We start from the raw sequence: 24370 nt of genomic DNA on the forward strand, positions 1-24370 counted from the left end.
CGGAGAGGGTCGCAAGCCCCTAATAAAAAAAAAGGCAAGAAAAGAAAAAGAAGAAAACAAAAATTTTTATCAAAGCATTTAAATTGTTTGAATAATATTTGAAAATGTCCCATGTCAATGCCAGCCATGCCACATAGAATAATCAACATACACATCAGTGATTTTCCATGAAAAATTGGTCGGATTGACTCAATTAATGCAAATGCAAAAGATTTAGGACTAAATTGGCACTAATGTAAAATGTTTATGATTGAATTAACATCAATAATGGATTTAGGACTAAATTGGCATCAACGCAAAAGGTTTATGATTGAATTGGCACTAATGCAATAGGTTTATGACTTTTTTTGACATTTTTCTCACCTTTGTTGCAACAACTATGGTCATGATTTCCGAATACGATTTGTTGACTGCCCTATGATTACATTTTACAGTTCAAGATTCAAGCTGGAAAGTTTATGGAGGTTCCTCAAAGGCCATAATCACAAGGTAAAGTTGGGGAAGTAATTTTTCCTTTTCAGTTTTACTGTTTGGATTCCGTCGAATTTTTAAGCACGAACAGCAAGTTGAATTGAATATTGGAAGCTAAAACTAGAAGTAACGGGTTAGAGTGTGTCCCCAAATGCCCTCTCAACTATCACATTGCGATTAGCTCTCCATGACATGATCATCGAAACGATAGTGATGTTAGGAATGCTAAACGTTATTACGAAAACGAGACGGTAAACTTCTACATACGCTATGGTCAAGCAGCGTAGTTAAACTTTATCACATCACTCGGCAAATCGTTTTCCCTTAAAACGAGGAAGAGCACACCTTAGGGAGGTGAACTACATTTCCATGAGATACCCTACAAATCTCGTGGTCTAGCTAACATGCAAGTCAAAGGCCAGGGAAACAGCTCGAACATGGAAAACAGCTCTTATGCAAGGTATGCCCAGCTTGCCATCTTTTTTGCCAACCAAATGAAATGGCATGTTCTATCCCAAGGAAGCAAATAAATTTTATCGAGATCCAATAAATTAGGTTGAGGGAATTAGTTTCTTAGTGAAACATTTCAACGTACGTTTTATTAAGAAAGTGAACACTTATGGTGAGTTGTAATTACGGATTGTCATTCTCGCATGGATTTCTTAGGATCATTTTAGGTACTCTTAGCAATTCTTTTCCCTCACCGCAACAAGTTTGGTAGATTTGGACCTACCCAATTTCAGGTGGGCTTTTCATTAAAATTTTTTTGTCATGTGGGCCATTCCACATCATTTGATTTTTTGTCTGCAAATTAGATTTTAAATAGTATTGTTTTTGCTTAAATGTCAATTAATAACTTTTACTTTTAATTTAAAAAAGACGAAACGTGTTGTAAGTACAATTTAAAACCTTTTAAATTACCACAAACTTCGACCCCCAAAAAAAAAAAAAAGTTTTCCCCAAACAAGTATCATACTATATCCCACGATTATTTGGCCTTTAGGTCAAATTTCAATTGCTAAAAGCTCCAAACCATGAGTTAGCATCAAAAGGACAAGTTACTCCAAGCAATGCTAATTTTTCGGGTACACATTCTGTTCAGAACGAGGACATCTACGTGAATTCATTGAGGTGAAGCCATTATCTGTGAAACACCAATCGCGAAACCTAATAACTCTTAAGGATCGTAATTGAATGTTGAGTCCTAAGACTCGCAACCCTTTCCCTATCAGGATGCTCTCGGGCTTGAACATATCAAAGCTATTTCCTATTAGGATTCACCTAAAAATTATACTCATCTATATAAGAATTGAACTTTGAATACCGCAAGTAATAATCTCAACATCTTTTACAAATATTACATCGAAATGTTACTATTCTATATCTATTATAGAGTTGACAACGTGTATACTCTTTGGGAAGTACAAAAAGTGCGCGATCGAGAACGCATCAGTGATGGAAATGCAATGAGTTCCCAAGTTTGATAAGAGGAGCCGCAGCGGGGAAGAGGAGCTGTGGCGGGGAAGACAAGCACGACTTGGCGTTGATTCAGTGGAAGAAGCTCTGAGTGATCCGGCTGGGGGAGTCCATCAAAGTGTGCAGCAGGGACTATTGTAGTAACCATACGAGGATCTATGTCTATCCGAGGTATCGGGTGATTTCACTAATTACTCCATAGATGGATCCAATCAGTACAAAGATGGGCTACTGCCGACTCGAGTGGGAAGGTGGACCGATCCCCACCAGTTGAAGAGAGCGAGCACGAAATAAATATCACTTAGGATGGCAATGTGGTTCGTTTTGGTTTTGTATGAAATCTCTTCTCTCTAATTATATGAAGTCTTGTTCTTGGAACCCTTCTTTTCTGTTACTTTGGACTGCTGCTTAAGGTCATACCAAAGGAGGATACAAACGTTCAAAGTAAGCTATGTTTCTGTCCCCATGGAACCTTTGACTTACCTTTTTCTTTTGCATACGTTCTCGTTTAATTCATTGACGATTGATGATTTCTTTTTTGCCAAATATCAATCGTGCATGGAATTTGGTTCATTCTTTTGCAAGCGTTTTTCAATGTTTTTTTTTTTTAACAAAATATTGGCCACTAAGCTTTGTGAAATTGCATTCATGAATTTGAATAGCAAGGATTGTATTTGATTTGGGTAGAGGCAAAGTTTTTAACGAACGAAAACTGAGCAGTAAAAATTGGCAATCTTTAATTTGTCATTTGGAAGGCCATCACATCCTAATGAGATGTTCCTGTTCATGTTTAATTGGTGGTAGAGTTGAATTACACTTTGGTGCTGGACAAGAAGCCCTACTTAGAAGTGTCAAGTGGTAAATCAATGAGTCTTGAACAATATCAGCAAAGACATGTTCTTGAAGCATGTTTCTCGGGGGACCTCTTCGCCAACGTAATTAGAAATGCATGCCCCAAATCGGAACAGATTACAAAGTAAATTCCAAACAATGCGTGAAATAAATAAGGCACTTGCATATGATTGTCTGGTCATGGATGGAGAGCGAATCGGCCTTTCAACCAATGAAAAGGAAAATGATAAAACCTGATTAGAACTGAAGGAGACGGAAAACAAAGCAGGTTTCGCACCTTTTCCGTTGAGACCGGAGGGATATTGGCATTCACCACTCTTTCAACCTACAGTCATAGCCATCTAGCCATATGTTTTAGAGGAAAAAAGAACCCCAAGTACATAATTCTATCCGACATCATTCCTTCCCCACCTAAGTTTGACACGCTTGACAGAGATAAGCCAGAGTATATGCATATTCAGCTCAGCACACAAGGTCTGAGCTAAGGTTTCTTTAGTTCTCAGGTTGTGAAAAAATGGCAATCAAAAGGATCATTGGAACCGCCCGTGCCGGTTCAATTCTAATGTGAAGAAGTCGAAAAGAGGACACAGACATTTGCAGCTCACACTGTGCCGGCAAGCATGAAAGCCTTGTACACAATGCACCTGACCAGATCATGACCTCCCCATGCATCCTCAAGCTCTCTCACCACGCCTTCTGATAACAAATCAACACCTTGTTCCTTAGCCGTAGTGACTGCGGACCATGACCTTAGCATCCTCAGAAACCCTTCGAAAGAGAGCTCCTTCAGTATGTCCAGCGGCAACGGCTCACCTTCGCATCCCAAGCCCACGCTCTCGAATGGGAAAGGGAGTCTCTTGTAACCATCGAATATGTGCTTTATGTTGGGGTCCCAAAAGGGCAGTGTAGTATCGTGGAAGCGTTTCATGGCTGGATCGAACATAGGGCTCACTTCGACATCGTTGTAGCACCACACTGCGATCATGCCTCCCGGCTTCCGGAGCAGATGGGTTGCGAGGGAGTAGAAATTGGGCAGGTCGAACCAGTGCACTGCTTGAGCCACTGTAATCAAATCCACTGAATTTTCCCCTCCGAATAAGGACATGATTTCGTCGTTGGAGATGGGCAAAGGGGTGTGGAAGTAGCAGACCCTCGGATGCTGCATCGCACATTTTAGCTGGGCTGCGCTCGTGTCAGTGGCAATCACCTGGTCGTAGTGACCGGCTACCTATTCCACAAGCAAGTGCAGGGCAGGGCATATGAACAGAGTTGTAAGTGACAAGAACAATCTGGAAGTAACGATAGAAGCTGAGCTTTGAAATTGAAGGTCAGTGACGATTATTTTATCCTACTTGATAAATTTGATAAGAAAACAAGACAATGTAGACTTTGGTGGAAGATCAATCATCATAAAAGCAAAGAGAAGGAAAGAGAAACCCATTTGATATGAAAATACACAGGGCAAAAGGAGCTTGGAAGACACTCAGACAGGGGTTGAAGTGCAGTTTTAACGTTCACATTCAAACCAACATGAAGGACTTGAGATAAATTACGAGGAACTGGAGGATGACCACCTTCAGTTAGTGATTAGTATGTCAAAACACCGCCAATCCTAGCCCCAAACCAAACAAAATCAAGTCAAATGAATCAACTTCTCATTATCCATGAGGAGTTAAACGCAGCCTCTTGCAATAAATCCAAGCCGAAATAAACGATAATACATGTGTGATCTACTCATCCACGCCAACACCCTTATCAATCGGAATATGCTCCGCCGCCGCCTGATTATACCAAAGTGTTTGAAGATTCTGGTAAATGTAGAAGTGAAGTGAAGCGAAAGTCCTGAAATTCACCCAGGATGAGCTAACCTCACTCATTCTCTACACCCTATGTCTAGTCAATTACCTCCAAAAGCAAAGAGAAAGGACGATGTTCATACAACGTGAGTGCAGGAATGAATGATGCTCCTCCAAATTCCTCTTCAGCGAGGCATGCATTTGATATGTATAGTTCATAAAAAAGTGACGGGTTTCGCAAGATCTCCCAACCCCCCTTTTTTTAGCAAAATCCAGAAGATCTGCTCACACCAATGTTGGGTTCCATCGTATCAAGACAGAACATTAAACTCGCTACTAATCTTGCACAGAGAGAGAGAGAGAGAGAGAGGACTGACGCCGAGGGCAGCTTGGCCATTGCCGGTGCCGACGTCCCAGGCGAGGGAGTGGCGAGGAGTGCGAGAAGCGAGCATGGAGTACCAGTGTGCCGGGTATGTCGGACGAGCGTCAACGTAGATCTCGGCTTGCTTGTCGAACAGACCCGCCATCTCCTCTCGATCTGCCTCTGCTTGCCTGCTTCTTTGCCTTGCGGGTATGAAGAGGGTTTCTGCTCTCTTCATTGCACTCCATAATATTCAACTGTAAACTTTCCCAGTATTTGGAAAAAAAGAAGAGTGTGGAACAATTAACAAATGATGCAATTTCCTAATCATCATTGACTCGCTTAACACTCCAATATTCCAATTCAACCCCATTTGCCCACCAAAAACGCTCATAGGCAATTTCTCAGTAGGTGAATCTTCCAATTTTATGGTCAATAAAGTGGAAGGATTTAGAAATAATAAGGTGGAGGACATAATGATTACAGATGTACCTTTTCACATATTTGAATTTGACCCTTTTTGCCATCAAATAAACGCATGAAGATGTACTTTTTCACACTTTAAGTGTGATAATTATTAAAAAAAGAAAAAGGCCATAAATATGTTGTGCGGGTATGAATTTAATTTTAAATTTTTTAATTTGACCAATTTAGTCCTAAATATTTTGACGATTTGCTAATAGAGTATTTCTGGCTAATTTTGACAAGAAATTACTGATTTCACTGATATGTATGTCGTCTTACTTAGAACTGTCGGTCGCTATCAAAAGTCTCGGCTGTCCTCTAGTCTAGCAAGGGCACATGAAGTTGAGAGCCGACGCCCTGTCCAACCTCACCTGCTACAACGATAAACATAAGAAAATAAAAAATTTATTCATTTTGGTATGCATTGGCCGCAAATCGATTGCTGCGGCCTAGAAGATGACAGCAAATCATTATCTTGATCTTTGCTTCGTTTATTGTAAAAGTTATAGGAAATGAAAACTACGGGCGGATTAAAAGTTCTGACCAGTGGCCACAAACGCCAAATGCACAAACAAATCTCTATGCCACGTGACCATATATTTTATTCCCATAATAGCGCGAGATCTATACAACTTTATGATGGTTTCTGTTAAAATCCGAATCTGCTTAACATGGGACATGGATCCCTTAATATTGGGGATTCATATTAGGGATAACATAACCTCTTATCGAATCGTCCATTTCCTATTAGACGGTCAATAATCAGTCAATTCAAATTTTGGAAGGGAAAATTTGTTTTGATTGACGCGATTGATTGTTAACAGTCCAATGAGAAATGGACAGCCCGATGAGGGGTTATGTTACCCCTAACATGGATCCCCAATATTAGGGGATCCGAATTCGCTCAACACGTTGACCCCAATAACTTTATTTGATCTCACATTAGTTTTCTTCGGCTTTTGGATGCACAAGACGAACACGACAAGATCAAGCACTACAAAAGACAAAATTACTTGGTTCTAATTTGGACTAGACTAATGCAAACAGACGAAGTAACAAGAATTTTTTGGGACATCTTTTCCCCATTCGTGATCGATCGTGACAATAATTTTGGGATATGTTTGGCCCTTTGCGCACTTGTGATCATTGTTGGCCTTGAAGAGTCCTAGCTAGCCAAAACCTAGCAAGAGTGCGTCTGGTTCAATCCCAGGCATCATTATCATTACAATAGACAATTTGATATAGACGTTACTCTTTAACTTCGCACGTTTTTTAAACTAGACTATTATGGGTTGTGTGCGTGCGTGCGTGTGATATTTGGTCAGATACGTTTTGCATAATCTTTGCTCTCAATGATGTTCTATTCCCGTTCAGTTGCGTAAATCTATTTCCGTGTGATAAACGTGTGTACGCGCGAATTGTGTCGGCTTTAGTTTCAAGGATCCCACCATGTTTTTGTTGCATTACTATAATTTTATGTGGTCATTTTGTTGACCGATCTTGTACATTCCATGGGAATCTAGTGTAAAACTTTTTAAAGAGACAATCAAAAGGAGAAATTTTTGTCCAGGCCTGAAAATACTAACTGCCATTCACTTAGAAGAGTTTAATGAATGCAAGTTCAAAGCTTAAGAGCTAATCAAGTCGCAAAGGGCTTGAGGGGGATAAATAGTTAATCACCTGATGACGTATCATTTGACTGCTCGGGAGGTCATAAACGGCTACACCATAAAATGGATTTTAGCCAATTCAATTCTAAACATTTTAATTGTGCCAATTAAATTTTAGACAATTTCGCGTTTTGCCAACTGAATCCATCATGGTGATTTTGGCTTAAAATGGCTCATGTCGACGCTAGCCATCCTACGTAGGACGACCAACGTCAATGTGAGCGATTTTTTTTTTAAATTTTAAATATTTTTACAATCATTTTAATTATTTCATATTTTATGTTTTCTTCTTTTTTCCTTCTTTTCTTTTTCATTGTGGCCTGCAAGGGTTGCCGAGCCCCCACCGGCCGTTAGCAAGGGTTGGGATGTCCTCGACTAAATTTGGACGAGGCCATTACCGCCGCGAGCAAGGCCGCCTTGCCTAGATCTGGCCCGGAATGGCCTCGCCCGGATCCATGAAAAGAGCCAATAATAAATATATAAAATTATCTACGTCAACGCTGGTGATATCAAGTAGGACGATTGATGTCCATGTCGGTGATTTTTGGCCAAAATTGACTAAATGAATTCGATTAGCAAAATGTGAGAAGTTTTATGATTCAATTGGCATAATTAAAATGTTAGCATTAAATTGATAAAAATGCAATAGGTTTGTGACTTTTTTGGTTATTTTCCGGTCGGAAAACAAATATAGGCTTTCGCCTTTGTTGGAACAACCGTGTTTATGAGTGATAATCATAAAAGATTGAACCGGGAACAAATTTCTAATTTGATGTAACGAAGATAATAAATAAGATAAATCCTTAGATAACTATCCTTTTCCAAGTTTAAATTGAAATTTTTTTATTTATATCTCCCGAGACATAAATGTGTGTGCATGTTTTCTTAACATGTTCATTTTTCTTTTCATCCGCAATTGTTGTCCTCTTTGGAAAAATTTTAAATAAGAACTTGAAGTGCCTTCGTTTTCTCAAATAAGGGCTCGAAGTGAACTTTCTTTCAAATAAGCACATGAAGTTGCCTCATTGTTTCGAAAAAGGGTCTGTCCGAATATCATTTTGGTCATTTACTTTTATGAATTATTTTCCTTTCTTTCTTTTTTCTTTTTCTATTTTTTCCTTTTCCCGTTTCCTTTTTCTTTTTTCCCTCTCCCCTCCCCTTGTCATCACTAAGCCACTGGTAGAGGTCGTGGTTGTCAGGCAATGATCGCCCGCCTAGCCCAAGCCGGAGTGATCCTTGCCCGACGACACCGAAGGTAACCCTAGCCTAGGTCGGCAAGGCCACGCGAGGGCATGGGCCGCCCTCGCCCGCCTAAGTGAGGCCAGAGGCGAGAGGCTTGAGACAATCCCGGCCACATATAAGAACATCATCGACCCAAGCTTCCATGGCATTAGAATGAAGCCGATGAAGAAAGTGACCAATCCACGTAGCATCAGAGCCAATGATAACCCCAACATCGTTGAAGTGAATCTCGCCGTTAGGCGGGGGGCTACCCTTGCTTGGGCGGGCAAGGGAGAGGGCTGCCCTAGGCCGAGCGAGGGTCCCTCGCGCGGTCTGTGTGGGCGACCCCTGCTTGGCCCCGGGGAGAGGGGGAGGGGAAGGGTAAAAAGAAAAAAGAAAAAAACAAAAAAAAGGAAAAGAAAACGAAAAAAAGTTTAAAAAGTAAATGACGAAATTACACCTCTCTTCTGTCTTTGAAATAAAGAGGGCTCTTCTGGGCCTTAATTGAAATAAGGTCCACTTTGAACCCTTATTTAAAACAAGGTCTACTTTATGTCATTATTTGAGAAGATAAGGGCACTTCAAACTTTTTATTAGAATTATCTCATGCTTTTTTGGTGGTGTTAACGAAACGGTGCTTCTCAATTTCTTTCGTCATAAATACTAATCTACAACTCGCTAATGAATCAAGGCAAATATTGTTAAATCAACTACTAGTCTTCAATTTCGCGGTTGCTGCTCCATATTTCACTGTAGGGAATATGTTTGAATGATGTCTTTCTTTCTTTAGCTATTAACCATTGACTTTTTCGTATTTTACAACAACATTTAAAATTATATCCCTGTGGACATTTGGAGAATTGCAAAAAAAGTCCTAAATTTATTGCATTTATGCCTATTCAGTTTACAATTGGTCAATTTAGTCCTAAACATTTTAATGTTTTACCAATATAGTCCCTTTTTTGGCCTATAATCATTGATGAAGACGCCTACCATCCTAATTGGCATGATCGGCACTTACGTAAATAACTTTAATATAATTTAAAAATTATCTGAATGTATTATAAATTTTTATTTTTTATTTTTCTTATTTTTTTTATAAGCCTGGCAAGGGTTGTGGCCCTTGCCTAGCGGTTGATGAGGGTTGCTGGCCCTCACCTATGGTCTCAAGGTTTGGCTGACCCTTGCCTATGACCCGCAAGGGTTGGTTGGCGACCCTCGCCGGACTTGATAAGGAAAAAAAAAAGAAAGAAAATGAAAAATAAGAACTTTATAAAAATTTCAGAATACTAAAAAAATTATAAAGTTATTGCCAGCTATCCTGTGTGATACTATCGACATCAACGTCAGCGATTTTTGGTCAAAGTTGGCTGGAAGAGTTACATTTGCAAATCGTTAAAAAGTTTATGACTAAATTGGCTAAATTGAAAGATTTAAGACTGAATTGTCATAGAAGCAATATGCTTTTGACTTTTGCTGATAATTTTCCTGTGGATAATTAGGTCATCTGAATCATTTGAATTATTGTTATCAAATTAAATTTAAGATAGTAATGTTTTTACTTTGATGTCATTATTTTTCCTTTTAACATGAGAAAGGCTGAACATTTAAGTTTCCTCAAACAAAATCGTAATAAATTCCACGATACGGTAGATAAAAATAGAATGCTCTTATTATTTTTCCTTTGGTTATCAAAATCATAAAGGTAGTAACCCTATGAGGATCTATGTCTATCCTAAGACATCGGGCGGTTTCCCTAGTCACTCCATTGATGGGCACAGTCGGTACAAAGGCAAGCTACTGGCTGGGAAATAGGATCGATCCCTGCCAGTTGAATAGAATTCGCGAAATAAGTATCACTTAAGAAGGCACTGCAATTCGTTATGATTTTGCAAAGCCATCACCTCAACATGGAGAGATTTGTATCTGAGATTGAGGGTGAGATTTGAATACGTTAATTCCTTTCCTACTGAGATGTTCCTGTATGCAAACTTTAAAAACGAGTCAAAATGGAGGCAGAGAGAGAAATTACAATTTGTGCTGGACAAGAAGCCCTAATTAAAGTTGGACCTGAATTAAGGAGAAAATTGGAGTCGGTCCATAATGTGATCAACGCTAAAAAGCCTTCAATGGGAAGAATTCCGGGAATCACCTATTTGCCGAAATGGCCAAGGACAAAGAAGGATTTGGTTTGGGAAAAGAACATTCGTCTTGTTTTTATGATTATTCAGTGTCCTGGAGTGGTAAACCAATGAGTCTGGAACAATATTAGCGAAGACAGATTCATAAAGCATGTTTCTACGGGGCACATCTTGACCTAATGAGATGCATACACTGACTCGAAATAGATTGATATGTAAAATCCAAACAAATTCACGGAATGAATAGGGCACTTGCCCAACATTTTCATGTTATGGAGAGAAAAGAAAGGAGTGAATAACATCTGAACATTTGGAAAGGAAAATAATAAAACCTTATAAGAAATGAAAGAGACAATAAACTAAGGTGGTTTCGCCGATCAGCTCTCGAGATCGGAAGGATATGGGCATTGACACTCTCTCAACTAGTAGTCATTCTGTTTCATCTCTTACCTCCTCTTCGGCTTCTTCACCATCGCTCTCTTCCTCTTTCTCGTCATAGCCATCGATTCGCTTTCGCCTTTCGCCTTCCTCCTTCTCATCGTTGTTGTCCATGAAATGAACCTGTAGAGGCCCGCTAGACGACTACAAAACCTCATGCGCATTGCCGTCCTAGTCGCCGTTATCGTCCTCGCTGTTGTGGTCGCCCCCATGGTCTTCTTCATCGCCGTTGCCTTCCTTGTTGTCGTCATCATATTCATTGTCGTTGGAGTCATCACTGTCATCTTGTTGAATAGAGGGAGGTATGAAAAATATCATGTTTAAGGTGGATTAAACATCTTAACAAGAGAAGGTCACAGTCCTCAAACATCGTATGACATTATTCTCTAGTTTGAACACCCAAATGCAAGCCACTAGAAAGAATCAATCCCTTAATACCGTCCAAATTGACTAATAAAAATTGCTGATGTGTGTCGCGACCTGCTTTTGCCTTAAAATTATGTGCTAACAACGTGACTCTTTTTATTACTTTTTTTTCCTCTCAATCAGTACATACTTAGATTTGAAGAAAGTCAGGCAAAGCAGGGACGACCATGTGCAAAAAGCTCTTCTTTAGTTTGAACACTGACAGTTTCAATATCAATTTCTTCAATCATAGTTTTTAGTTACAGCAAGCTTGCGATCTAGAAAAATAACTATTGACAGATTTAATTCCAGCATTTGAAAAAATCAGCACGAATTTTATCGGAGAAAACATATTTCAGCCGAGTTTTGGGTTGTGGTCTTTTACCTCCTCTTTGGCTTCTTCACCATCGCTCTCTTCCTCTTTCTTGTTGTTGCCATCAATTCGCCTTCGCCTTTTGGCTTCCTCCTCCTCATCGTTCTTGGCCATGGAATGAACCTGTGGAGGCCTTTGAGACAACTAAAAAACCTCATGTGCATTCTCTTCCTAATCGCCCGCGTCGTCTTCTTCATCGCCATTGTCTTCCTTGTCGTCGTTGTATCCATTGTTGTTGTAGTCATCACTGTCATCTTGCTGAGGAGAGGGGCGTTTGAAAAATATCATGTTTAAGGTGGATCATACATCTTAACAAGAAAAGGTCAAAGTCCTCAAATATCGTATGGGATTAATTCACCTAATTTGAACATCCAAATGCAATCAACTAGTAAGAATCAAACATAATCCCTTAATTAAGTTCAAGGTTTTTTTTTTTTTGGGGGGGGTTCCCGGGGGGGAGGAGGAGGAGGAGGGGGTCGAAAATTCCATTCAAGTTGACTAATAGGAATTGTAATGTGACTGTTTTTGTTACTTTTTTTTTTTCTCTCAATCAGTAGATACTCAGATTTGAAGAAAGTATGGCAAAGCAGAGGACATGTGCAGAAAGCCCTTCTTTAAATTGAAAACCCGCACTTTCGATATTAATTTCTTCAATCACCAATTTTTAATTCCAGCAAGCTCGCGATCTAGAGCAACAACTATTGCTAGATTTAATTTCAGCTTTTCAAAAAAACAGCACGAATTTTGAACTGAGAATAGATTTCAGCTGAGTTTTAGGTTGTGATCTCTAACCTCCTTTTCAGCTTCTTCCTCGGCCTCATCCTGTCCTCGTCACCATCGCCTTCCTTGTTGACATCATTGTCCGCATCGTTATCGCCCATGGAGCAAACCGGCGGAGATCCGCGAGATGACTGCGAAAGTGAAGGTAAGCTGAATGTGAAGGTAGTTGGGGAATTTGGGAGAAACAGAGGAGGTGTCTCATATAGAGGTGCGAAGAGATTAAGAAAAATTGGGAATGTTGAGAATAACTCGGAGAAGTCAGGTGAGAAAAGTTGAAGGACCACGACATGTAGTTGGTAATATTTGTGAATATCCCTCTTGCTGCTCATTTAAGACATCATTCAAGTTGTCATTGTGTAGTAGTAAGGAAGTGGAGCATATATCATGTGTCGTACTCGATTTGATCTTTCACATGCTGTTGGTAATTTACATGGTCAGCCCGTGTGTACTCAAACCAATGTGGAGATTTGTCGAGAATGTCACGAGTATTGACCAAGATTCCCACGTGTATGGGCGTTCAGAGGATTATTTCCGAACGCTTGCAAAGACGCTCGAGAGTCAAGCCATACTGGATCGAGCTTGGACCACCTAGCCTAGCGCAAAGGACATGCGCAGGACGTGTTTTAACCCCATTTTCAAATCTTTTTGGTATTATTGAAAATTGTTGAGGTTCTCTGCATGAGTTTTAGTTTGAGAAAAACAGTATTTGAGGTTGAGCGATACACTGGATGTGGATTGGGTGGAATTGGAGCTTGGAATCGAGACATTGTTTTTTATGTCAGGGTCTCCTAATTTGTGGCGGGTCCATCATTGTTACTCTTCTGGTGGAACTCTTTGGACAAAACTATGCAAATTGGGGTGCGTTGAATCTATTTTTTGTTTAATTTTCTGGTATATCATGATTTTGTTAGATTGCATAATCCTATTGTGCAATATCGACTAAACGAAGTTTCATCATCAATTTTGGGGGGCGTTAAAAATAGGTTCCATGTCAACTTGAGTAATTGTGATAAACACAGAATGAACTAAAAGCATAAATAGGAAGAAGGAAAGTAGATATTCTCAGTCAGATGGTGAGTGATGAGAGTATAGAATAAAGCAGAAAAAAAAAAAACGAATAAAGCAAAAGAAACAGTGATGATCTATGAATAGAAAGAAGGCGCACCTGTTCCGATGGACCCGAGTCCGACGCTTGTGTTGCTGCATTCAGAATCTTCTTTCTGTAACGCTTCCAAGTGATACTTGAATACGACGAACCGGGACCGGTGTTGGGTAACTCCCCACAATCCTTTATCTCTATGTAGCACTCATTTGGTATTTTTGAGCTTGATGCATCGATAATCTTTCCCATTGATCTGCACCTAAAAAATAGCAACCGCCCCAAACGCTCCAACTCGTCAATGCCCTCCACAACCTGCAGGCTCTTGCAGTCTCTAAAATATAAATATTCCAAATTCTTCAAATTTGACAAACCGCCTATCCTTTTTAACGAAATGCACTCTCCAACTTCAAACATTATCAATGATTCCAACGCTGAAACAAATTGAATCTCATGTAGCTCCGGGCACGTGCTCGGGATGAGTCTTTGAAGCATCCTTAGGGAGCTCGAGACAAGGGACACTCTCTTCCCACCATCACTCAACTCGGGAGTTTGCAGCTCATTCCACCCTGCCTCCTCCTCCGACGACGACAGACAAACCAACCTCTCCAAAGATTTGCATTCACTAATGTCCAATACCTCCATCGATTCGAAGACACCGAGAAATTGAACTTCAACTAGCTTGTCGCAAGAAGACACCTCGGCATGTCTCGGTTTTCTCAAACTTGGAGGAATGGATAATCTCTTGACGGCCTCACACCTTCCGATAGTCAACCCTTCCAACCGACGCAGCTCATGGAGTTCTACTTGCTCCACTCGAGTGTTATCCAGCACTAGAACTCTCAAGTTTGACGGAAGTTGTTCCAGCTTTTGCAAGTCTAGTCCTTCGAGAGTAAGTTCTTCTAGCAGAGCAAGAGAAGCCCAATCAGTAGACGTTGTGTGGACGTTTAAAAGGCACAAGCGCAGCTTCCTCAGTTTGGATAGCCCCCCAATCCACGGCAAGTTGCAAGGTTGAATTATATTCGATTTTACAGGAAATTCAGAGCCATCGGATAGCCACAGTTCAACTAGATTAGTAAGGTTTGAGAGGTCGGGGACAGTCCGCAGCGATTTTGATCCAAACCATAGAGTGGTCAAACTCCCGGGGAGCTTCGGCAACTCTTGGATCTCATCACAATCAAGTAGATCGAGAGATGACAGGCTTTGTAGTCTATCAATGGAATCCGGCAATCCTGTAATTCCCGTGTGCAATAGTTTCAGATTCGTCAACAACTTCAATTTTGAAACCGAGTCGGGGAGTTCCCTCAATCTCCCGCAACCTACGATAGAGAGGTCCTGAAGACTCTTTAGTTTGCCAATTTGTTCAGGCAATTTTTCAAGTTCGCGACTCCAAGAAATAGTCAAGTGAGTCGGACACGTCAATTTCCAAACAGAGCAATCAATTTCCTTCAAATTTCGGCATTCGATAAAACTCAACTTCTCTAAAACGGAGTGTTGGGAAAAGGTTGGTGTCCTATGTAGCGACCAAATACGTGAAAGAGTGAGAGCCTTCAGCTTCTTTGCACCCTACAAAAGCCAATGAAACATCAGGACAAAAAATTGGATGTTCTTACGAGAAATAAATATGGATTTAGGGTCCCAACTCGTATTGTTTGTCATTTGGTCCTCACACTAAATGAGAAAATTAGACCGTAAATTCATTAAATTTTGTCCTTGATTGGATGAGAAAATTAGACTGAGGGGGATTCTAACATACCTCAACTAGGCTTATGACCGCATCTTCCCTCACCCCCTCGACACAAATTCGCATCACAACCGCGTTTTTTGGATTCAAATTGGTTGCCATAAACAACCGTGGATCATCGTAAGTCAAACCGATCCATTTCAACTTGGAAAGACAGCCCGTAAAGTCGCCTTGGCAGGCCATGTCAACCAACCACAGCAGCCGAAGACGTGGAAACCGTTTAATTTGCTTCGAAGTGACAGTTATATCCCTATCAACCTCCTTCAATGGTAGGCCTTTGCAATACAGTGCTTCAACGCTTGTGTTGATCTGCCAATGACAATGAGGAGCAGGAGCGGGAATTTGTTGAAACATTCATCACGTCGAAGAGAATTAAAAAACGAAACAGACCAGGTTGAGCAATTTTCAATTCAAATTTGGCCATACTTTACCTCGTTTGATGTTAATTCGCGAATGATGTCATCTGGGGCCCATAACCTGCTGCACTCTCGACTATTAATTGTCCTTCCAAGATCTCTAAATTGGTCATGCATCCAAAATGTATTATTGTCTAAAACCTTTATCATGCACCTGTTAATAAGGACACCAATAGCATACTTTGGGCCAAACCTACAAGCTTTCCACATGTAGATTGGATTAATCTTATCAGAACCGATGAAAAAGCATGCAATGTCGAGAAATATCTGTTGTTGCCCGGTTCCAAGGCATTATAGGTAATCTCTAGCATTTCCAATACATTACCATGAGGTATTTTCTCTAGCTCCTCTAGCTTCTCTTCCCATATATTTTTCTCTTTAATCGAAAAAAGCATTTTACCTATGGCTCGAAGAGCTAAAGGTAGTCCACCGGTAGTAGAGACAATTTTTTCCGAAAGAGTGAAGTAATCTGGTGGAGGAGAGTCAACATCAAAGGCATGCCTACTAAAAAGTTGAAGTGCATCTTTGTCGCTCAACCCTTCCATGTCATAGGGCTTGCTTTTATACTTAAATCCCCTGATATTCAGAACATTCTTGTCCCTAGTGGTAACGATTATCCTAGTACCAGAGCACAAGGACTTCACTCCAATTAGGCTTCGGATTTGGTCGCTGTCGTCGACATCATCCAAAACAATTAGTACCTTCTTGCTGCAAATTGTGTCTTCAGGGTCAACAATGTGGCCAGCACCTCTAGAACAAGATATATCAGACAATAATTGTTTTCGTAGCTTGTTTAAGCCATCGGTTTCTGCCATTCTTCTGCTCACATCGGCAAGAAAGCTGCAGTTTTTTCCAAAGCGAGGACATAAGTCGTTGAAGATTATTTGGGCAAGTGTTGTTTTACCCATGCCGCCCATCCCCCAAATTCCAATGAGCCGCACATCACCAGAGTCCATGTCTAATAAATTTTTCATGGCTGCTATTCGATCCTCCATTCCGACTAAATCTTCGGTCACTTGTCTTTGTCTTGTCTGGAGTTTCGTCACAACCTCTTCAACAATCGACATGCTTAGATCCCAATCGCTGCCACAAAGTTGAGCAGTTTCATTTGAGAAAAGGCAGCAAATTCATTTCCCTTGCGCGTTGATCGATCATCTACTAAGTAATAGGGTGGGAACGTGAGGTCGAAACTCTTTAGGAGGGAATCGACTTATTATATGACCGCCAGCTAATTTTAATCAGATTATCTTAAATAATGTTAATCCAAACATCACATAGTGAATTGTTCCCACGTAAGAGACTATCATTTTATGAATGAATGGCATAATCAGAATATATTATTGTTATGTTACGAGATTGACAAAAGGGGTATATAAATAAGTGCTTCTTATGTTACGAGATCGGTAAAAATTATGAAATCCTATTAATCATCACATGAAAGTTATGGTGTTTGCAGTATCCCTTTCTCATATTATTGGATGTAGGAAAGAAGGCCGAATAACGACCAATGAAAACTGTGTGAGAAGAAGTTTTTTATTGTTTAGCGAAATAAATACACTAAGCAACATTAAGTTTTGTAATTTCATTTTCTTAATGTTCATCGTGTTCAAAGACGCTAAAAATTATTTACCAAAAAAAAAAAAAGACACTAAAAATTTATCCACTATATCATTGTCTCAGTAAAAACAAGATTGACATAAACATTACCCTCAAAACTTGAACATCCATTACAAGTTTAAGTTGAAGGCAAAGAGGAACAGAAATGTTTGATCTTTGAATCAAGTAAAAGAATCAAGATTTCTGCGTATCAAAAAAAAAAGAAGACGAAAAAGATGAAGTTAACAAATGCAACTGCATCCAGTTTCATAATCAAAATCTCTAGCATACAGTGTGAATCTTCACACACACATGGATCCAGTTAGTATAAAAAAGATGAACCCAAGCCAAATTTTTAAGGATATCTCATGATTTAAAATAGTGGCGGTTAGATGATTACCCTCGATATTTGTCCAGCTCCCATCCCTGGATGCCACCGACTTTCTGGAGAGCCCGTCTCCACTTCTCTACTACCTCTGTGCTGACCTTCCTCTTTTCCCCCAACTCCGATATGGCCTTACTGTACAAACCCGTGTTCGACTTCAGATCATCAGTTTTCACGTTATAAAAGATGGGGAATATCACCTTCTTATTCCCATCTTCCTCGGGTTTAGAGGTGCTCTCCACCTTCTCATTCCCATCTTCTTCAGGTCCAAAGGCGTTCTCCACCATCTTCGCAAGCTCGCGGAGGCACCAGTGTTTCGAAGCATAGTTTGGGGAGAAGATGGTTATGTAGAGCTTGGAGTCGTCGATCGCTTGCAGAAGCTCCGTGCTAAATTCTTCACCTCGTGGAATCTCTTCATTATCGATGAAAACATGAATCCCAGCATTTACCAAGGCATGGTAGAGGGTGTTGGTGAATCCACGACGGGTATCCATCCCACAAAAATTGAGGAACACCTGGTACTTGCTTCCTGAGTTCGCCATAGGATTGGGAGCTGAACTTCGCACTGAGCAGGGTCACCTCTCTCTCTCTCTCTCTCTCTCTCTCTAATAGGCACTATTGGAACACTCCTTCATCAAGCAAATTGTACTAGGTATAAGAAATTTCGCGACGATGTTTTTAGCGGATCTCAATACAAGTCGGTGACTTTAACATTGAAGTTTTTGTTTTTTTTTTTTCGAGTTTCTTCTCTGTGCTTGTCACATGGTTCTACTCTGAATTCACTTTTGACCTTTTGGATTATTCTCAAACATTTAAATCTTTATGATTGTTATATCTATATCTACAGTTGAAACTTATTAAAATCCCAGTGCAATATGTTAAATTCACCTTATGCCTATATAAAAATAACAAAATATCCCTAACGGATCAACTCTCAACGTATTGCACAGATTGGATTTGCTGCATTGTCTAGAAAGATGCTCTAACTAAGTATTGTCTAAGCATATATTTACTTCACCTTGATGACTTTTCTTTTGTTGTAATTAATTGCAATTAACTAGTCAATATTTCCTCATAAAATGTACCTTTAGCACAGTGAATAGCCACTGCTGTAATACTTTTTCCAGCTAGCACGTTGTACCAGCTGTGGGTAATTTCGCAAGAAGCCAAAGTACACATGGTGGTGTACTTTTTTTTTTTTTTTTGTGGTGTACCTTTTCACACGCCCAATTTCTTTCTTCTTCGTGCTTGTCATATAGCTCTCGCTATTAAGACTGATCGGTTCTAAAATAAGTAATTCCTGTCTTTATTATGCTCTGCACACACACTCAGATTCTATTTTGTAAAACATTTATGTGCCCGATCTTTTTCATATTAATCATTAATCTGCGAATTAATTGAAAAAGTTTTGAAATAATCTATTCATTCCCCTCGAGGTGATATTGTTAGCCCCAACAGTTTACATTTCACGATCACGCTAGCAAATCTCCAATTCTTATCTTTTACTCCTGTGCATATTTCGATAATGTCTATAATTGTATGCGTATATTTGAAATACATATAGACTAAATTTTTTAAGTTAATGGAACAAATTCCTACATCTAAATTATGGAAAGGACCCTTCAAATTTTTTTTGACAAGTTATATTCCTTGATTGTGCATTTAAACTACTAGCACTCAAATTGTAATGATTTTTCAAAAACTGAGGAACACTAGGTTTTGAACTCCCAATGTGCTGTGGGCGCTCGTTCCTGAAAGTGAGTAGGCACTTAGCAGGGTCTCTCTGTCTCTCTCTCTAGTAGGCACTGTTGAAATCTTTTTCTTCTAGCCCCTTTGTACCGAGAATTGGCAATTTGGATTGCTAGTGCTCGTTCCTGTCTCTGATATCGCCATAGGATCTGAGATTCGCACGTAGTAGGGTCAGCCCTCTCTCCCCTCTCTCTCTCTCTCTCGGTCTCGAAATACTTTTTCATCTGACGCGTTGTACCGGCTGGAGGCAAATTTCGCAAGAAACGAAGATGTGTCGCAAATCTCGATACAAGTCAGTGACTTTAATATCGAAGCCACGACCAAGACTTTCGAAGATTTACCAGAAGGTCGCTGAAGCGCTTTTAATTTTACGGAGGCTAGAGATATGAGCTAACTACCAATCGATTCGAGACGTTAAAATTGACTTAGCTGACCGGTAGATTCAAGGAGTTTTGGAATATTCGGATCCAATCTGGAGTCCACGTGATAAGTTCAGACATCATAACGCGGATAGAAAAGTTTTACATGGGCCCTCAAAACGCGTATAGGAAACTTCGCAGCGGGTGCAACATGGAGGCCAAATCGAGAAAACTGAGCAAGAGCACATGGAGGTGTACCTTTTCACACGCCCAATTTGTACCTTCTTCGTGCTTGTCACATGGCTCTGTCTATGAAGACAACATCTTTTCAGAATCCACTTTTGAACACTTTTGAACTAATGGTACTTTTGACCAAAAAAATAAAATAAAGAAGGCACATTTTTGAACATTTTCGTTCAAAATAAAGTTAAAATTTTATTTTGACAAAAATGCCCCTGAATGGTAGGAATATTTGTTCGGCCGGCCGATCAGCGAGGTCAAGCCCTTATCTGAAACAGTTATGACAACTTCAGGTCTTTATGTAAGACAATGAGAGCACTACAAGTCTTTTTTTTTTTTAAATTAAGTTAACTTCATATCCTTATTTAAAAAGTTAAGAGCACTTTGGTCCTTATTTGAAATTTTTCCTATGTTTTTTAAACCAACCTCCGCAACACAAAAATATTATAGAACAAAAGACAACGAAAAAACACTCTGATCGAGGCTACAATGAAAGATCTATCTTTCGGCTGTTCTCCACCTTGTTTCTCTGCTGCCGTTAAAACTTGAAGATTCTCCACTTACCCGGACACCAAACCACGAGCTCTCTTTGTCGTTTCTATTGCAGAATCTCAAGATCGACTATGCCAATGCTCGATTTTGAAGGGGTTGAGTGACATTGACAGAAAATTAGGGTTCAAATTGAGGGGCAAAGGGATTCAAATCAACTAAGGGGTCGCGAATTGAGGGTTAATTAGGGTTTCACTGTGAATGATCTGAGTCGAATGTGATGTAATTAGGGTTCAAATTTTGTTTGTTAGGTCTATAATTAGGGTTTGAATTGGAGTACCAGTGTGTCGGGTATGTCGAACGAGCGTCAACGTAGATCTCGGCTTGCTTGTCGAACAGACCCGCCATCTCCTCTCGATCTGCCTCTGCTTGGCTGCTTCTTTGCCTTCCTGGTCAAAGGTGGAGGACATTATGATTACAAATGTACCTTTTCACATATTTGAATTTGACCCCATTTGCCATCAAATAAACGCATAAAGATGCTTCAACAAAAAAAAAAAAAAAACCGCATAAAGATGTGCTTTTTCACACTTTACACGTGATAATTATCCAAAAAGGCCATAAATATGTTGTGCAAATTTGAATTTAGTCTTAAATCTTTTAATTTGACCAATTTAATCCTACATATATTGATGGTTATTGACACCTAATTTTGGCGATCCCATATTATTATTATTATTATTATTATTATTATTATTATTATTATTATTATTATTATTTGTTAAATAAGAATACGTCTAATTTATTTTTGTCTTATTGCAAAATAGAAAAAGTAAAAAATATATGAAACGAATTTAAATAAAAAAGAAAAAAAAATCAGGTCAGGCCTGGTGGAAGCAAACCCGCACACCCAGTTGGGCCCTTTGTCCCACGTGTTGCCCATTTTCAATTCTATTTCTTCTCCTGGGGCCTACACTCCCAAGCCCAATTTCCATTATTTTCCCCCTCCTTTTGCATAACCAGCCCACACCTCTCTCCCTCCCATGCGTGACATCTCCCCAAATAGCAGAGAGAGGAGCATGTGCCGTTTTCTCTTTGACTCTCAACCGACGAGCTCTTGCGACCACCGCCGTCCGTCGACTCCCGATCAGCATCCTCTCGCATCAGGTAAGTCCGCCTTTTTCCTTGCCTCCATCATTGCGTGCATATTTGTCCGAAACTTGTTTACTTTGTTGGTTGTTTGCACGTTTTAGACTTGCCCGAACCATCCCTTGTCCGAAAAGCATTTTAGTTTGTTGTTGGTATACTCGTTGGGACTGAGTCAGTTCAGTTCGTCGGCCGACTTGTGGGAAGCTGGTCAGTTCGGGTCCCTGCGTTGGTGGTTGAACAGTGGGCATAGAAGACGAGTTCAGGCGTCGCCGGTTTGGTTGATCTTTCGGTGGCGACAGGGAGTTGAACAATGCAGCTGGCGCTCAACCTTCGGGAGTCCGTCATGAGAGGGAGGAACCGAAGTAGACAGTTGGAGCAAGGGCGAGTAGCGACTCGAGCTCGGGCTTAGGCGACTCGAGTTCGAACATAGGCGAAGTGAGGCCGAACAGGAGCGATGCGATCTTGGGTGGAGGCGGCGCCAATGTCAACACACGGTGACACCAACTCGAGCAGAGCCGGTTGACGTCCAGGAGGTACAGTGGGCGAGACTCAGCGGCGACGAGAGCGTGGAGGCAGTGCGCGAGCTTGGACCAGCAGCAACTTGCGAAGTAGGTGGACTCGACATTTGCGGCGAGGAGGTCCTGCGAGTGTGAATAACCAGCGGCGGCGCAGGTGGCGACTCAGATCAGGGGCGACGACGCGGCGGTCTGACCTCGGCGTCATGGTCTCGGAGCTCAGTGAACAGAATCGATTTCCAGGAGGTCCGGCCGACGTGCTCTGGTGGCGGCGGTGAACGAGTCCCGGTGGTGCGGCGGCGAGGCGAGCGGCAGAGTCGGTCGTTGTCGGAGGTGCAGAGCTGCCGTCCGTGTTGCAGAAGGGCAGAGGCAGACGCACGAAGAAGATGATGAATAGGGTTTGGGCCAGATGATTGGGCTGGTAAAAAGGGAAAAGGAGGAGCTTGGTTGGGTTTCTTTGTTATTTGATTCACGTGATGGGCTGGCCCAAGAAGAATAAAGAGCAAATGGGTGTGGGCTGGTCGTGTGGGCTGCCGTGAGAAATGGAAGGGAAGCTGATGTTGGTGGGCTGTTCCAAGAGAGGAGATTGGGCTCGTGTGGGCTGATCAGTTTGGGCTGGCGTGGAAGAAAAAAGAAGGGAAGGTGGGCCTGGTTTGCATCTATGGACCGTCGGGGCTTTGAGGAGCTGGGCCAGAAGGAAATTTAGGCCTAGTTTAGTTAAGACAAGAAAAACTGGGCCTGACCTGTTGTGCGGATCGGGCCCGGTTCAGGCCCTCTCTCCCGGGCCTGATCGGGTCCGACGGCCTGATCTAGGCCCTGGTCCAAGAACCCGACCCGGGCCAGGTTCCCTTAAAAATATATATAATAATAAATAAAAAAATAAATAAATATCGAAAAATAAGAAAAATTTTCAGAAAATTAAAAATTAATTTTCATGACCTTTTTACCCCTAATGTGAATTTTCACGCCTCGGATTGGCGTTGATTGAATATCGATGTCCAATCCGGTCCGATCTTGTCGTAATTCGACCTTCGAGTTGAAGTTGTTTGTTTAAATATCTTCATCATAGATTTGGCCTGCATGTGCTTATCTTGATCTTTATTTGGCATATTTACCTGATTAAGTGTTTATTATAAAACTGTCTTTTGAAAAATTGCCTATTAATCGTTTGTCCTATCTGTTAGGTTAATGATAAATAGGTAATTGCACGAAATGACAGAAAAACATTATGCATGATTATTTAGTACTGGTTAGATACCCGATAAGCTTAAAATGATATGCATAATGTGTGGTCACCTTAGGGAATATCAACCGGTTAGGTACCGAAAGGGCGCTAATTATCTAGTTAGCGTAAACAAGTCCACAAATCTAGAAGCTCTGGTTACGTAGGAATTAAGATAACTCTCTCATGTCTCGATTGGTTTCTAGTCGACCCCAATAGGCTAGTGGCGACTTTTAGTAGCATTTTAATTTGTTAATCAATAAAAAGAAATCCAAAGTCACGTGAGGTAGGACTTGGGAGAGTCCACGCCATTGATCTATGGCAATACCTCTAAACCCGCCGGATCCTCGCGGGAGGCGAAGGTGGGTCGCGACAATGGTTAGCCAATAAAGTATTTCTAGTAAATTTTGGCAAGAAATTGCCAATGTGGACATCGTCTTAGTTGGAGTGGTCGGCCACCGTCGAAGGTCCCAGCCATTCTTCGGATCTAGCAAGGGCGCCGAGAGCCAAGAGCCGAGGCCTGTCGAACCTCACTTGCCACAATAAAAAAAAAAAAGAAAATAACAAATTTATTCATCATTGATATGTATTGGCTGCAAATTGATTGCTGAAGCCTATAAGATGAGAGCAAATCATTATCTTGGTCTCTGCTTCATTTATTGTAATAGTTAATGATATAGGAAAAGAAAACTACAGATGGATTAAAGTTCTGACCAGTGACCACAGACACCAAATGCTTAAACAAATCTCTATGCCACATATCCACATATTTTATTCCCATAATAGCGCGAGATCTACACAACTTTATGATGATTTTTGTTAAGATGCATAATTAAGCTAGCTCTAGCTTAACAGTTAACATGTCGACCCCACCAACTTTATTTGGTCTCACGTTATTTTTCTTCGGTTTTGGATGCACACGATGAGCACGACAGGATCAACCCCACAAAAGACAAAA

The 24370-nt window shown here is 40.7% G+C and overlaps 2 protein-coding genes and 1 pseudogene across 2 annotated transcripts; all 3 read right to left on the bottom strand.

Moving 5' to 3' along the window:
- Positions 1 to 3167: 3167 nt before the first annotated feature.
- LOC115727130 (putative methyltransferase DDB_G0268948) lies at positions 3168 to 5350 on the bottom strand. The gene is made up of 2 exons (XM_030657294.2): positions 4973 to 5350; positions 3168 to 4027 (listed from the first exon to the last, which is right to left on the bottom strand). The coding sequence occupies exons 1-2, from the start codon at positions 5192 to 5194 to the stop codon at positions 3401 to 3403; spliced, it is 849 nt and encodes a 282-aa protein (XP_030513154.2). The 5' UTR covers positions 5195 to 5350; the 3' UTR covers positions 3168 to 3400.
- Positions 5351 to 10882: 5532 nt separating this feature from the next.
- Positions 10883 to 17742, bottom strand: LOC115727935 (annotated as a pseudogene).
- Positions 17743 to 17774: 32 nt separating this feature from the next.
- Positions 17775 to 18231, bottom strand: LOC125314952 (disease resistance protein Roq1-like). Its single transcript, XM_048278471.1, has 2 exons — positions 17835 to 18231; positions 17775 to 17785 (listed from the first exon to the last, which is right to left on the bottom strand). The coding sequence occupies exons 1-2, from the start codon at positions 18229 to 18231 to the stop codon at positions 17775 to 17777; spliced, it is 408 nt and encodes a 135-aa protein (XP_048134428.1).
- Positions 18232 to 24370: the final 6139 nt, after the last annotated feature.

The sequence above is a fragment of the Rhodamnia argentea genome, chromosome 1, assembly GCF_020921035.1.
Source record: "Rhodamnia argentea isolate NSW1041297 chromosome 1, ASM2092103v1, whole genome shotgun sequence".
NCBI classification, from domain to species: Eukaryota; Viridiplantae; Streptophyta; class Magnoliopsida; order Myrtales; family Myrtaceae; genus Rhodamnia; species Rhodamnia argentea.